Below are 17,589 nucleotides of genomic sequence, written 5' to 3' on the forward strand. Positions count from 1 at the left end.
GTTAGGGGGGTGCACCGTTCCTGGAGGTACTGCAATACCAGGTCGATGCGTGGAGTGGACGGAGCAAGCCCCTTTTCCATCTCCCTGCTCCAAAAATCAATTTAATATATGGTCCCCAGGTAGGGGACGTATCATTTTTTCTTTTTTTTTTACCTTCAGCCTTTAATCGGCATGGTTTATTATTTACATGGCAAGGCAGCAGTACATGAGTTCTCAGGTGGGAAAGAGATAGAGGGGGAGGAGACATCTCCTTAAATACTCTCCACCTGGTGGTAGCATTAGCGGCTCTGCCTATAGCGCCCCCTAGTGGAAACAGTTATGTACAGTCAGTGGAAACAGTTGTGTAGTTCAAGTTTCTTTAATAGTTGTCATACAGAAGTACAGAATACTTTTATACAAAAATGCTTCTTACTGTTACGCTCCAGAGACTGTGCTAGACAAGATAAGTATGAAATAAAATAACATAGTATATAGCATGTAAATTAGAAGTAAAAAATTGAAGTAAAAAATGAGGTCACAGTGTTCAGTATAGACATATGTACAATGTTCGATGCATAGACGTAACTGAGTTACCATATAACAATATACTATGCAGTGTACTAATATACAATACTATATAGTGCAAAGCAGAAATGGGATGAGGTACAATTTAGGTACAATTTACAGTAGGTGTACGAGTTGTAGTGCAAATCCTTTATCAATAAATATAAAGTGTGTTTGTGTGATCTAAAGTGTGGAGAGTGGGTGCTGCAGTGTGTTGTTTGTTTAAGTGAGTGTGTGCGTGTGGGCTGTGTGCATTTGATGGTTGTTGTATAGTGTTTGTTCGTTGAGCAGCCTGATGGCCTGGGGATAGAAGCTTCAGTACAGTTAGACAGTTACTTGCAATCCTACATAGAACCTCTAACTTTAACACGCCCGAAACAAACCCATAGAACTTGGGTGAAAGGCAGCAAAATGCACAACAGTTTGTAGATCCGTCCTGGTAACGCAGCAAAGCCTGACCCTGGACTGAATACTCCCCTCCATTCTAGGCCAACCGAGCGGCCGAGCCCGCCTTTCTGTATGACGTCCGCCCGGCTAACTTGTTTGCCGCTCAGGCACCAGTCCTCCCAACCCTTCCTCGAACGTCCAATCAAAACACGCGATCGAACTCAGTCTGGCTGGTAGTGGGCGGGTTCCTGTTCTGATTGGGCTGCTGCTGGGGCATGTGACCCCTCCTCCTCCGTGGTGGGGCCAGGTACTCGAACATGGAGGTGCTGTGCGTGGAGAGCATGTTCTTCAGGTCCGAGGGCATGGGGTCGGACCAGAAGAAGTCGTGGTTGAGGGCGTCGTCGCAGTCCATCCGCCTGACGGGGTCCAGGACCAGCAGCTTGTCGATCAGGTCCAGGGCGCAGGGGTCTTCGACGTAGGCCTTCAGACGGTCCTTTACCTTCCTCTTCTGGCCCTTGGGCAGCTCAATCTTCTGGTACAGCTCGTATTTCTTGTCCACACCGGGCCACACCTCAGCAGTAATGGAGCCACACAGCTGGCTGATGAGGGTGAGCTGGTGCTGCTCCGTGCCGCCCTGCATGATGGGACTCCTGGTCCACATCTCAGCCATAATGCAGGCTGCACCCCACAGGTCTACAGGAGGCCCATAGTCTCGCTCGCCGAGCAGAAGCTCCGGAGGCCTGTACCACAGTGTGACCACGCGGTTTGTGTAGCGGTTTGCCTGGCCGTCCTTGGCCAGACTGAAGGCTCGCGACAGGCCAAAGTCGGCCAACTTCAGCACGCCGTCTCTGGTGATGAGCACGTTGGCCGCCTTCATGTCTCTGTGGAGGATCCTGTTTGTGTGGATGTAATACAGTCCGTTGAGCAGCATTTGCATGACCTTCTTGATCTCAGCCAGGGTGAACTTGACATTGGCATTGCTCAACAGCCCCGCCAGGTCGTGCTCACAGAAGTCAAACACCAGGTAGACGTTGCCTTTGTACCGGTTGTACTGTGTGGCTTTGGTCCTGTAGATCTCAATCAGATTCACTATGTTCTCATGTTTCAGCATCTGTAGGATCTTGATCTCTCTCAGAGCTGTGATGGGGAACCCTTCTTTTTCGTTTTCCATCAGCACTTTCTTCAGCGCCACCGTCTTCCCAGTCTGTCTGTGCTTCGCTTTGAACACTTCGCCAAATGTTCCCTGGCCAATTTTAGCTAGTTTCTCATATTTGGAGAATTCGTTGCAGAAAGGGAATTCAACGCCATCGTAGTACTTGGACATTGTTTAGTCTATCTGTTCAGTACTGTTGAACGATGCACAATGAGCTCTTCTTATTCTTCTTCTTCTGACTACACTTGATCTTCGCCAAAAACAGGCCGAGACGCAATACCGACATACTGTGAGGCGGAGCGGCGTCATTCCCAGACAACTCACTTTCGGTCGTGGGTTTATGCAGAGATGATTCATAATGTCTCTTAACGTGTAAGATAAATACTATCAGGCAACATGTGTAGCGTCCGATATATGTATATGTCTACATTTATACAAATGTAACCGTAGAGGAATTATTTAAGAACAATGTAACGCTATTCAAGTATACTTCCCAACACATCCGCGTCACGTGGCAGCCACCCTCCAATATGACACGAGCTAAATATCAAAACTAAAAAACACCTAAAAGAGGAAGAGTTGCATATATTTTCTACTAATCTGAATCATATAGACAAATGAAATTAATAACCTCAACCGAACGCTCAGCGGATGACATCAAGTTGACTTTACGATCCAATCTCTCCCTGTTTTTGTGTTCTGTTCTCTCACGTTGCAGATACACAAGGAGCTCTGGCTACATCTGCTGGACAATCAAGCGAACTGCACTTAGCGTAGGCGAGGTAACTCCACGACCAATGTCCTCAAACTGAAAACATGTAATTTCATTACAGTCCCCTCGTGTTCATACTGAGGGAATGGGGTTTATATACTGGGGAAATAAACAGACAATGAAATGCAATTGATGAAACTTTGAACCGTTGCTCATTTGAAGGTGAATATCTGGTGTGTCCTGCAACTCCTGCTGCACGAGGACCAGGCCTCCCTCCTCGAGTGAGTCCATCATTTGCAAACGCGCTTGCGATGCCGTATTTTAACTACATGATTTCAACTTCAGATCTAATTGTATTACTTATATTATCTATGTATTTCTACTAGTACTCTGCCATACGTGTACCTCCCCTCCCCCATGCTGCTATTGATTGGAAACTTTATTTAACAGATTGTAGAATGGGTACAGTACAGCTCAATATACACACAATTGTCGTCTCTGAAGAAGCTCCAGCTTTTCCATCCCTGCATCTGATCAAAACACTCGACGACAGAACAGAACTTAGACTGAAGTGGACATGCATTTTATTTTACATTTAACGCTAGTAGACTAGGGAACTAAAAACACCTGGTTTTGACCCGAAAAAAAATCCATGAAAACTAATTGTCGACAACAAGTATAAGAAAACAAATGCACATAAATACTTACTAGTAGTTGACTGCATGTCTTACGTTTTCAAAACATCCGCCAACGTATTTCCCCATGAAAACAGAACGTCCCAGACGGTTTGGTCCTCTAACGTTGGTTTATGTCTCTTTCCATGTCCAACTTGTCTTCTTAATAATAAACAGCGCGGTGTAAAATACTCAAAAGGTACAGGTTATATTCCAGTATGCCATGGTGGTATTCATTTGTTCCTAACGCAGCAAGCAAGAGGATATTGTGCCGATTGCCGAATTGCACAAACAATTGACTATGGGGGGGGGGGTTAGGTGACTGTCCTGATGCTGTGCAGTCCTGCGCATTGCAACACATGGAGGTGTTAAGTGGTGGACGTGGGGAGGGGAGGCTTCGGCCAGGTCAAGAAAGACCAAGTTAGTTGGGTTGGTGTCCCACCACTACATAACATAAGTCTTTCCTCTTAATCTTTGTATCTTCTCCACCCTCCATATATGTGAATCTAAACCAGTCTTTCTAAAAGCAAATACCCTAATTACTAATTTACTTCCAATGGAATTTGTAATTATGGCCTATGGGGGGGGGGGGGGAGGCCAGACAAACAGGCAGGTTTTTGATAATCTGAGTCTATATTACTACCTAGTACTACTATGCTAATATGTCTATACTACTATGCACTCAAGTTCAACACTGTTTGATGAACAATCTTACTGACATTTAGCTGCCAGAGTTGTACCCTTCCTGCTGACTTGTTGTAATAAGTTCAAGTTCAAGTTCTAGTTCAAGTTCTTTAATAGTTGTCATACAGAAGTACAGAATACTTTCATACAAAATGCTTCTTACTGTTACGCTCCAGAGACTGTGCTAGACAAGATAGTATCAAATAACATAATAACATAATATAGCATGAATTTAGAAGAAGAATGAGGTCACAGTTGTTCGGTATAGACATATGTACAATGTTCTGAGTTACCATATAATATACAATACACAATACTATGCAGTGTACTAATGTACAGTACTATCTAGTGCAAAGCAGAAGTGGGATGAGGTACAATTTTAGGTACAATTTACAGTAAGGTGTACGAGTTGTAGTGCAATCCTTCATCCATAAATATAAAGTGTGGGGAGTGGGTGCTACAGTGTGTTTGTTTAAAGTGGGTGTGTGCTATAAAGTGTGTGTAGTGGGTGCTACAGTGTGTTTGTTTAAAGTGAGTGTGTGCGTGTGGATGTGTGTGCTATGTGTGTTTGGTGGTTGTTGTTGTGTAGTGTTCATTCATTGTTCGTTTAGCAGCCTGATGGCCTGGGGGTAGAAGCTACTTCTGAGTCTGAGTAATAAATAATAATACCTTTTATTTGAAGGTGCCTTTCAGAACACCCAAGGTCACCTAAAGGGCATAAAAACAAAACAAGACAGTCAAAGTTAAAAACAGTGATCTTGGCAAGTGAAGTTAAAAACAAAACAAACAGGAAGTATAAAACAGTGACACACTGGCAGGAGCACTCATTCAAGGGTACTACGACTATGCTTGCACCTCATGGTACCAAAGCACCTCAAAGGCGCTAAAAACAAAATTACAAACATCTCAAAACAAACTGGTCAGACTACTGCTTGACCTGACTCCTAGAACCCACCTCACCCCTGCCCACTTTGACAACCTAGGATGGCTTAGAGTAGACGACAGAGTACAGCAACTTGCAATGGGCCTGGTCTACAAGATACACTACACGACCAAGGTACCCATGTACATGTCAAAATACTTCCCAAAGGTCAGTGAATACCACGATCACAACACCAGAGGGAGCTCCACAAATCATGTTAAACCCAGATTCGGCTCAAATAAGGGACTAAACACGTTTCGCAATTATGCCACATCAATGTGGAACGCCCTACCCAAAGCTGTAAAGGAATGTGGATCACTACCCACTTTCAAAACCTCTCTCAAGGGACACCTACGGGAGACTGCAATTCAACACTGGCCCCTGTAAATATCCTAACCCAACCCCCTCCAATGCACAGTCATTTACCTAGTATGGTTTTGTCAATAGTCCAATGTACAATTTTGTTTGTTTGTACAGTGTCTCCTCCCCCCCCCCTCAATGTACAGTTTTACTTGTTTATACAGTGTGCCCCCCCCCCCCCCCCCCAACCACCTCCAATGTAAATTACCCAGTATGGTTGTCAATATCCCAATGTACCCAACCCCCCCCCCCACCCAACCTCCTCCAGTACAGTTTCTACGTCAAATGTATATACTCCCTTTTCTTGACTCCTTCTGTATCACAAACAGTACTGTATTTGCAAATCTCGTATGTCATAAATGTATAGATGTAGTACTGACTATCTGTATGTCATGTATGTCATATATGTCCTGATGAATTGAAAATGGGGGACCCTGATGTAAACAAGACGAAAGTCTTTCTCTGGTCTGCATCCCCTTAACAATTGTGTGTATTGAGCTGTACTGTATTGTACCCATTCTGCAATCTGTTAATAAAGTTTTCAATCAATCAATCAAAACGGCGGCACGTGGTGTAGTGGTTAACACTGTCGCCTCACAGCAAGAAGGTCCAGGGTTCGATTCCCGCTTGGGGACCAGGTTTCCATGATGCCAGGTACCCATGGTGGGGTATCTCCCAGGCCTTTCTGTGTGGAGTTTGCATGTTCTCCCCCTCTGTGCTCGCAAGGGTTTCCCCCCGATAAGATAAACCCAATGGAAAAACATGCACAACAACAGATCGCTAACGCTGTGGCGTCCTTGACGAAGACGGACAGGAGCACATGGATTGGTCCCCTGGCGCAGCTCACGTTGACGCCTGTCTGCTCCCGGCTGCCCTTGGGGGGGAAGGACGACGGGATGGGTTAATCGCAGAGACGAATCGCATCGGCGATTCTAAAAGAGACAATGCATGCGTGTGTGTTCCGGTGTGTGTGCTAAAAAACTAACTGCTGTGTGTACCGCTAAAACATTGAGTGTCGTTGCATGCCGAATAAAGACCTCTGCAACAGGTCCTGCATTATTATTATTATTATTATTATTATTATTATTATTATTATTATTAATAATATTATTATTATTATTATTATTATTATTATTATTATTATTATTATTATTATTATATTATTAAAACAGGGTACAGTATGCTAGCCTGTTTTTTAACAATAATTTGTGATGCCATCACAAACACTGGCATTTAAAGGGTACAAATTAAAAAAAGTCCTGCACCAGAATGCAGGAAATTAAGTCTTTGTAACAAAACCTTTCCTGGTGGGGGACCCCCAGACCACCTGCTTAAAAAGTGACCTGACTGGGGCTATATTTTGCACTATATTTCCTGGCCTGAATGATTTCCCCAGTCCGGCCCTGGTTAAAAGCCTCCAATGCTTATTAGTGTGTGTGCGTTTGAACGTTTGCATGTTTCAACCATACATTTCCATTTATAAAAAAAGAAAAAAATGATTTCGGGGGTCGCGGCCTGAAAACCTCGGGAACATCTGGCTTATAGAAGAAATCTGGATATTGGGCCACTGCAAATTCGCCCCCTACTGGCCATGGCAGGCATCAACGTTATTAGATCACTTTTAGGGGGGCTGTGCCTTTTATCTTGCTTTTATCACAAAACGCACAATTCTGTTGAACATTTGAGCTAAGCTGAACCACTATTTATGCTATTAAGTTCTCATCTATTTTTAGAAATGTAATTGGTCTGCTTTAAAAAAAAAAATTTTTTTTTTATCTCAAACCTCATTTTAAGTCTACTGTATAAATTAGCTACAGTAGATTTAGCTAGGCCTATCCTAATGGTAGAGCTGGCAGTTAACACCCTATTATGCTAAAACCGGTCAATGGTCTCTAACTACACACCCTCGAGACCTACGCTCTGCATCTTCTGGCCGTCTCAGACCCACTCCTATCCGAGCTCCAGGAGGGTCATCAAGGATAACCTGCCTTTTCTCAGTCCTTGCCCCACAATGGTGGAATGAACTACCCAGTACCCACCCCAGTTAGGAGGACAGCCGAAACCCGTCCAATCTTTCGCCGTTGACTAAAGACGCACTTCTTCAACCATTATCCGAAAAAAAAAAATAATAATCTAACCCTAACTAACCTTACTGTCATGCACTTGTCCTAATATACTAACCTACACAGTATTACTGTTACTGTATTGTTTATCTTGTTTCATGTATAAAAAAAAAGGGAAACAATACAGTAACAGTAATAATCAACGATGAATCGCAGACATAGTCTATCAAAACACCACACTAACAAATCTCCGTCCTTTAAATGTTACTTATAATAGTGTTTGCAGATTTATATTGAGGTGTCCTTATAGAACCCATCACTGTCTTATGTTTGAGTTGTTAAACTGGCTTTCTCCCCAATTCAGAAGACATTTTCATTGGTTGCTTTTTGTTTACAAATGTATTTACTTTAATTATCCCCCCTATCTAAAGCAGTTCTTAACACCATATAGTTCAACTTATAATTTAAGACACACGGATCTTCCTTTCTTTAGTATACCTCGAACCATCAAAGCTATCGGTCGACTTGCCTTTAAATATAAAGCACCAGCTGATTGGAACAAACTGCCTAGTTCACTCAGAGCTCTTACTTCTTACAGGTTATTCAAGATATCTTTGTTCACTCATCTACAGACTACTTGCACTTGTTATTGATTTACTGTGTTAGGGCTTAAATGTCGTTTTCAGATCAAATTATAATTTTGTTTGTGTTTTATAAGGGAACATATATATATATTTATACAACGGCATGCAAATTTCTCGATTCTGATTGGCCATTTACACGTCTTTATTGGCAACAATCCACGGTCCTGGGCTCAGGACCCGCCCACAACCGAATCACATATCACTCCCCGGCTCACTCCGGGAGAAAACAAGATCGCGGACAACAAATGGATATGTTGATAGCACCATAACGACTAAATATGAAGCGATTCTGTCAAGGGGAATGTGTTAGTCCTTTAAACAATGTTGGATGATGTAATTGATGGGTCTTGAGTCAATCTAGAACAAAAGAAAAATCGCGGATTGATTGATTGATTAATTGATTGATTTAAATGTCTACTTCCTTCCCACTGACTGCAGCGTTCACTCTCAGGCTGAGGTTACACCTTTCGTATCATTTCGTATTGTTTTCTTATACGTATCGCCGCGTATCGCCGCGACGTCATGCGCCTCGAGTCACACTTTCGTTTTTTTTTCGTTTTTGTCAGCCGAGCACACTGATGTAGTACACTGCCAAAGCAGTAGGTGGCAGTAGGTGGCAAACATGAAGGCAATTTCAACCAATCAGAACGAATGTGCCAATACACTTCCTGGTGGAAGCTCCAGCAAAAGAAAATGTCAATAAGGCAGGCGCCTATGCCGCGCCACCATCTTGCTTTACTCAATGCAGCAATAATTTTTCAGCAAAGCCTAATAAAAGTGCAATAAACAAAACGGATACATTCACTGTGTGTTCTGCCTGTCATTTGTTGATGAAACAAAACTAACATCAACACAAGTGACCACCAAGAGCGGATAGTTTAGGCTAAAAAACGATCGGTAGCATTGTAGCATTGTTAGCTGCATGCTAACGTCAATGGAGTATGCCATTATAACAATATAGCATTGTGGCTAGAAGCTAACGTTAGCTCACGCTACTTAGCCAGCATCAAAACTGATGATATCGCGAGCTATCAGTAGTTAGATAACATTAGAGACAACGCTGTGTGTATTAAACAAAGGTGAATAGATGACTGGGCCATTTTGTTTAATGCTTCTTAAGTTGAAAGAGGAACTCTGAGCTAACAGGGTCTGAATCCTGATAGCTCACGTTAGCCAGCTGCTCATGCAATCGGTAATGCTAGCAGAATGAATGGATGTAAACTTTATTTAACATATTGCATATGGGTACAATACAATACGGCTCAATACAAACAATTGTTAAGGGAATGCAGACTGTTGTAGCTTGGACTGGGGTCCTTATAACAATAACTTGACAACACATGGTAGCTGAAGCTATTTGGGACACGGAGCTCTGTCCCAAACACACACACTGTACACAGGAAGGGCACGCAGATGGTATCTACTGCGCATGGGCGTTTTCGCAACAACGGCTCCGTGCAGACTACACGCTGTTGTCGAAGCGTTTTTTTTGCGTATCTCCAAACGCAAACACAATTTTGCGTTTCAGCCGTATCCACAAAAAAACGCCAAAAAACGCATTTCTGTGTAGACAGGACATCAAACGTCGTCAAAAACGTATAAAAAAACGACAGGAATACACTAGTCTAACCATAGCCTCACACTGTCCGACGCTGGCGTACCCACAAACACACACACACACATACACACACACACACACACACACACACATACACACACACACACACACACACACACTGTGACACACACACACACACACACGCACACACACACACACACACACACTCCTGTCTGCAACAGCGGGGGAGTCAGACTGAGAGAGAAGCAGCGCTGTTTTAAGTGAGCATGGTCTATTGAATTGATTGATTGGTTGATTGCTAATTTTATTACTGTACCCCTGGTTTCCAACTGGTTAAGTTTAGGCTAAAAGAAATAAATAAAAAAATAGGGCGAAGAAAACGTTTTTTTCCTATAGGGCAAAGAAAACGTTTTAATTTGTTTTACCTACTTTATATAGAAGCATCTAATAATGAAGTTCTATGGAAAGTAGGTCTGCATTCCCTTAACAATTGTGTGTATTGAGCCGTACTGTATTGTACCCATTCTGCATCTGGTAATAAAATGTTCAATCAATCATTCCAATAATACACAGTTGGATGTGTTAGTTGGTTGGATGCACTTCAAGCTGCTTCCACATGAGGCAACTTATCTCAATCATTCCACTAGGCTTGTTCAAGATGGATTTCGGTTTGCCTCGACTAGTAGACGAGAGTAGCCGAGTGAAGCCGGGGGAGGAGTTAAGAGGGCGGACACTGCCGATTTCACGAGAGCCTCTCGCCTAGTCTCGCGCGGCAGATACGCTTTCACGTCACCACACACACATTACACACCTGTCCAGCTCATTATAATGCGATGGCCGTGTGCAAAATTAGATCAGATTCAAATGTACAGCACACCATATACTGCTACAGTGGAATATACTATTCATATACCATAATGTATACCATCTTGTTGCGCCGCGCGCTCCTGGCCGCACGCACACACAACACACTGCTGTATGTGTGTGTGTGTGTGTGTCTGACAGCTTGAAGTTTATCATGATGATATGATGATAAGTTGATAACGCATAACATAATAAAGTTTTCAATCAATCAAACGTCTCATAACTCCCTGGCTGTCACATGGCTGGTGACTGACAACTTTTCTGAGCCAATAGGCGCTTTGCGCGACCGTAGCAAGTCGCTTCCCAGCCGGGAGCAGCCGGCTGAGAGGTACTGTGGAGCCTCGCTCTGAATGCTGCGCGCGGCTCGCTCCCGCGGGAGTTCCGCGCCTCGCCTCGTCACATTTTCAGAGCAAATCGGACAACATTCTAACCGTCATGCAACGCGCTTGGCGAGGCCGTAGTAAAAACTGCGCAGATCTGCGTCCGCCTATCCCATCTTGAACAAGCCTAATAATACACAGTTGGATGTGTTAGTTTGGTTGGATGCACTTCAAGCTGCTTCCACATGGAGGCAACTTGTCTTTTTTGTAGTTGTGGGAACTACTTTTTCTGGCGGATGGTTTTTTCAATAAATCTTCGATTAATGTGTGTTTATTGTATAGAAATAAGGTTGGATGAATCTGGCAGTTGTATAAAAGCTTTACACCACTTGTAGTCGTGATTTGTGACCAATAAACCATGCCTAGGGGGGTCTAACGACCACCCCTAGGCATGGTTTATTGGTCACAAACCACTCCTGCGCGTGATGTAATGCTTAAATATTGGTGATCCTCTTGGGAGGAATCAGTGTGGATTGTGGGAGTGAGCTTGGGAGAGCGTCTGTCAGTGTATAAGTGCATTTGTTGTCTTGTTTTTTGTTTTGTTAAATTAAGCATTACATCACACGCAGGAGTGGTTTGTGACCAATAAACCATGCCTAGGGGTGGTTGTTAGGCCCGAGGCGCAGCCGAGGGTCGTTAGACCCCCCTAGGCATGGTTTATTGGTCACAAATCACGACTGCACGTGGTGTAAAGCTTTTATACAACTGCCAGATTCATCCAACCTTATTTCTATACAATAAACACACATTAATCGAAGATTTATTGAAAAAAACATCCGCCAGAAAAAGTAGTTCCCACAACTCCATGTGGAAGCAGCTTGAAGTGCATCCAACCAAACTAACACATCCAACTGTGTATTATTGGAATGATTGAGAGAAGTTGCCTCATGTGGAAGCAGCTTGAAGTGCATCCAACCAACTAACACATCCAACTGTGTATTATTGGAATGATTGATTGAAAATTTATTAAAACGTTTTCTTTGCCCTATAGGAAAAAAACGTTTTCTTCGCCCTATTTTTTTATTTATTTCTTTTAGCCTAAACTTAACCAGTTGGAAACCAGGGGTACAGTAATAAAATTAGCAATCAACCAATCAATCAATTCAATAGACCATGCTCACTTAAAACAGCGCTGCTTCTCTCTCAGTCTGACTCCCCCGCTGTTGCAGACAGGAGTGTGTGTGTGTGTGTGCGTGTGTGTGTCACAGTGTGTGTGTGCGTGTGTGTGTGTATGTGTGTGTGTGTGTGTGTGTGTGTGTGTATGTGTGTGTGTGTGTTTGTGGGTACGCCAGCGTCGGAGTGAGAGAGAACGCTGCAGTCAGTAGAAAGTAGGAAGGAAGAAATTTAAATCAATCAATTAATCTATCAATCAATCCGCGATTTTTCTTTTGTTCTAGATTGAGTCAAGACCCATCAATTACATCATCCAACATTGTTTAAAATACTAACACATTCCCCTTGACAGAATCGCTTCATATTTAGTCGTTATGATGCTTTCAACATAACCATTTGTTGTCCGCGATCCTGTTTTCTCCCGGAGTGAGCCGGGGAGGGTTATGTGATTTGGTTGTGGGCGGGTCCTGAGCCCAGGACCGTGGATTGTTGCCAATAAAGACGTGTGAATGGCCAATCAGAATCGAGAAATTTGCATGCCGTTGTATAATGTATTGTATTGTATGTTTTGTATCCTATGTTAAGGACCCCCTCGAAAACGAGATAGCATATCTCAAGGGGTTTATCCTTCAAATACATTTCAAATCAATCACAGGACAATAACAGAAATAATAATAACAATAATGACAGTCCAGTAATTAAATCAGAATGAAACAAACAACACACTGCAGCACCCACTCTCCACACTTTAGATCACCTAAACACACTTTATATTTATTGGTAAAGGATTTGCACTACAACTCGTTTCTGGACTCAGAAGATGACGCGACAATATTATTAAACAAGAGAGCTCTGTCATTGAAGTGGGAAAAGTGATTCTTGACTCAAGATGACTGCACAAGAGCACGCGATGTGAAAAGCGACAATATTCGCGATGTGAAAATATCAAAGCAATATTGCTCGCAATATTATTAAACAGCAGCGAGCAAAGCGTGTCTCATCAGGAAGCGAGCGTCAAGTCCATGCCGCGCGCGCATCAACACACAGGCGAGCGGTGGATAGGGGGCGGGTCACGTGGGGGTCACGGCCAATCAGAGGAACCCGGAAACCGAATTCCGTTGCGGAAAGTATACACGCCTCCTGGTAGGCAGTCGCATGTCGCACATTAGCCATGCAACTTTCACATTTAAATTTAGTGCTGATGCTTTTATCCAAAGCTACTTACAAACTGTGTACAACAAGTCAGTCATGTAACATGTTGAAATGGAAAAGGAAGACGTTTGTTGAGAGGAGCAGCTAAAGTGGAGCAGAAACACACACAAACATAATTTCTTACAAAACATTTTTATTAAAACTCTACCTGTATATACAGAAGAATATACTGAACATGAAACATCAAATATATACAGATACGTCAGTAATATAACAACATTTTCAAAAGAAACAAAAAAAAAGTGCAAACATCACAATATCTCTCTGGAATGATGTGACGAGGATGAAGAGACAACAGGTCTCATTCTCCAACGGACTTACGACAAAAAGGGCTTTCTCTTAGGGCCATTTGAGACCTTTTCGGGCAAGACATGAATATAGACAATATATTATAATATAATATTAATTATATATGTTTTATTGGGACAGTTGGTGAATCCCAAAATCGGCCCGAAAAGGTCTCAAATGGCCCTAAGAGAAAGCCCTTTTTGTTGTAAGTCCTTGGTGAATGAGACCCATTTGTTCTAACTAACGACACTAGCAGCTAGTTGGCAGAATGGTTAACAGCTTTTTCATTTGAACTAAAGACACTGGGTCTCATTCTCCAACAGACTTACGACAAAAAAATTAGCTCTTAGGGCCATTTAAGACATCTTAGATTTTGGGATTCCCCAACCTAAGTCCCTAAGCTTGGATTTTATTTATTTTTCCGACATCAAATGCATAATTCTTTATTGTACAAATATTGTCATATTCATTTAAATTATGATTAATTAATTCCGAGGAGGCCTGTAGAGTTGACATGAAGGAATCACTATGATTCCTCCCAAATAAAGCCGAATCCAAGCTTAGGGACGGTTGGGGAATCCCAAAATCTAAGATGTCTTAAATGGCCCTAAGAGCATTAAGTCCGTTGGAGAATGAGACCCACTGCTAGTAGCTAGTTGGCAGTGGCACAATTTTTTTTATACTGTACATACATGTCTTCTATATCACAAAAACAATCAAATGTTCTCGTTAATTATAAACAATGTGTAAAAAACTCATTTTCTTTCAGCAAAGTAGTACAAATACAACACAAGGAATCTAAAGTGCTACTTCAAAGGACAGATATATGAAATGACAAGCTTACATGTTATCAAAATGAAGGGGAAAAAAAGCTTATCAAAGGTCTGAATAAAATAAAAGCTTTGATTTCAACATTGTTATTACTTTCAATTGAACATAATGAACAATGATCATTCCATGCCCTGAATCTAGTTTGTTCACTCAGTAGCCGTTTACAGTTACAGTTACACACCAGCAAACGGTCTGCAACGAAGCCAGCAGGGGTCTGGCGCTGAAGGATAACTGGTATTAAGATGAATTAATATCACAAATTGCAGTTTCAGATCATCCATACCTGAGAAGATTTTGCGATATGGAGTATATTATACAGTATATCGATATAGAATATTGTGAATATTGTGACCCCCCCCCCATATTATATTATATATTTCATTTTATTTGATTCTACTTTAATTGACAATTTCTTAGTTTACTCCTACTTGCTTTGTAAGTGTTGATATTGTCTCTTAATGTCGATGCGCCAAATGGCCAAGACACATAGCTTGAATGTGCACAAGCTGACTTGGCAATAAAGACCTTTCTGATTCTGAATACCCAGCCCTACTGAAAACAGTGTGATTACCCAGCCCTACTGAAAACAGTGTGATTACCCAGCCCTACTGAAAACAGTGTGATTACCCATGCAGCCCTACTGAAAACAGTGTGATTACCCAGCCCTACTGAAAACAGTGTGATTACCCATGCAGCCCTACTGAAAACAGTGTGAATAAAGAAAAAACCCATCTAATCCTCGTCATGGGTGGTCAATCACAGCGGTAGAAGCAGGTAGAAGGGCTGTATTTAATAAACTAGCTACTGAGTGAAGTGTGTTTCAGTTGTGAGAAACCACCATTTGATTCCCTAGCCAGGATCTAGCCAGGATCTAGCCAGGATCTAGCCAGGCTCTAGCCAGGATCTAGCCAGCCAGGATCTAGCCAGCCAGGATCTAGCCAGCCAGGATCTAGCCAGGATCTAGCCAGCCAGGATCTAGCCAGGATCTAGCCAGCCAGGATCTAGCCAGGATCTAGCCAGCCAGGATCTAGCCAGCCAGGATTTAGCCAGGATCTAGCCAGGATATAGCCAGGCCTCACCTCAGGATATCCTTTAATGTAATGGTTTTTAAACGTGGGTTTCCTGCAGGAGGCCAATTGGTTCACAGAGATGAGAGACAAGGACCAAAAGCCAAATAGCCTGACATCCTGAGTAGAGCCTGACATCCTGCCTGACATCCTGAGTAGAGCCTGACATCCTGAGTAGAGCCTGACATCCTGAGTAGAGCCTGACATCCTGCCTGACATCCTGAGTAGAGCCTGACATCCTGAGTAGAGCCTGACATCCTGAGTAGAGCCTGACATCCTGAGTAGAGCCTGACATCCTGCCTGACATCCTGAGTAGAGCCTGACATCCTGAGTAGAGCCTGACATCCTGCCTGACATCCTGAGTAGAGCCTGACATCCTGAGTAGAGCCTGACATCCTGAGTAGAGCCTGACATCCTGCCTGACATCCTGATCCAAGTGAAAGATATTTGAGTAAAGTAATGCTATATTATATATTGTTTCCACTAGGGCTGTCCCAGACTAAGGATTTGGATGGTCGACTAGGATTGGCCAAAATTTGCTGTTAGTTGAATATTGGTCGACTTAAAAAAAAAAGTATAATATATATATATTTTTTTTTTTTATCATTCCATTTGGGCTGTGGGGGGTGCTTAATGTCTGAAGGAGTCGACTGAAGGCTTCTTGTCCTCTGCAAAAGCATGCAATTGGTCCACTGATGGATACATCTTGATATTTGTCTAGTATAGTGTGTTCATTAGATGGGTGAAATCCTCTTTCAGTGCCTCTGTGCCTGTTTTCATAGGCAGTTAGCCTCTGGTATGCGTGCCATTAGCGTTAGCCACGCTTCTATGCCTCTTTTCTTTTGAAAAAAATTATGCCCCTTTCGACCGATTAGTCGACTAATCGATTAATAGGGGTCAGCCCTAGTTTCCACTAAACAGCGTTGAGCTAAATTGAACTTGTTGTCCTCGTTCCTCACCTCTCGACGTGGTCAACCCTAACCCTAACCCTCACCTCTCAACGTGGTCAACCCTAACCCTAACCCTCACCTCTCGACGTGGTCAACCCTAACCCTCACCTCTCGACGTGGTCAACCTTAACCCTAACCTAACAGTATTATTCAGTCAAACAGGGTGAAAGTACAGTATTATTCAGTCAAACAGGGTGAAAGTACAGTATTATTCAGTCAACAAGGTGAAAGTACAGTATTATTCAGTCAAACAGGGTGAAAGTACAGTATTATTCAGTTAAACAAGGTGAAAGTACAGTATTATTCAGTCAAACAAGTGAAAGTACAGTATTATTCAGTCATACAGGTGAAAGTACAGTATTATTCAGTCATACAGGGTGAAAGTACAGTATTATTCAGTCAACAAGGTGAAAGTACAGTATTATTCAGTCAACAAGGTGAAAGTACAGTATTATTCAGTCATACAAGGTAAAGTACAGTATTATTCAGTCAACAAGGTGAAAGTACAGTATTATTCAGTTAAACAGGGTGAAAGTACAGTATTATTCAGTCAACAAGGTGAAAGTACAGTATTATTCAGTCAAACAGGGTGAAAGTACAGTATTATTCAGTCAACAATGTGAAAGTACAGTATTATTCAGTCAAACAGGGTGAAAGTACAGTATTATTCAGTCAACAAGGTGAAAGTACAGTATTATTCAGTCATACAGGTGAAAGTACAGTATTATTCAGTCAAACAAGTGAAAGTACAGTATTATTCAGTCAAACAAGTGAAAGTACAGTATTATTCAGTCATACAGGGTGAAAGTACAGTATTATTCAGTCAAACAAGTGAAAGTACAGTATTATTCAGTCATACAGGTGAAAGTACAGTATTATTCAGTCATACAGGGTGAAAGTACAGTATTATTCAGTCAAACAAGTGAAAGTACAGTATTATTCAGTCAAACAAGTGAAAGTACAGTATTATTCAGTCAAACAAGTGAAAGTCCAGTATTATTCAGTCATACAGGGTGAAAGTACAGTATTATTCAGTCAAACAAGTGAAAGTACAGCGATTTAGACTGGAGAGGGTCTCCAGAAAAGTGCACAAAAAATAAAGGTTGATTAAGGCTCTGTGTTTTACATGTGTTCTACACGTCTACATGTCCACACGCTTACAT

General features: G+C 42.3%; 1 protein-coding gene across 1 annotated transcript; it reads right to left on the reverse strand.

Annotated features, from left to right (window-relative positions):
• Positions 1–1,132: 1,132 nt before the first annotated feature.
• Positions 1,133–2,254, reverse strand: LOC311241770 (cyclin-dependent kinase 9-like; the record flags this gene model as incomplete). The annotated part of the gene is made up of 1 exon (XM_084330677.1): positions 1,133–2,254. One exon carries the CDS (start codon positions 2,252–2,254, stop codon positions 1,133–1,135), a length of 1,122 nt encoding a protein of 373 aa, XP_084186803.1.
• Between the last annotated feature and the right edge of the window lie 15,335 nt (positions 2,255–17,589).

Source organism: Notolepis coatsorum (assembly GCF_963971535.1).
Source record: "Notolepis coatsorum genome assembly, chromosome: 15".
Classification (NCBI taxonomy): Eukaryota; Metazoa; Chordata; class Actinopteri; order Aulopiformes; family Paralepididae; genus Notolepis; species Notolepis coatsorum.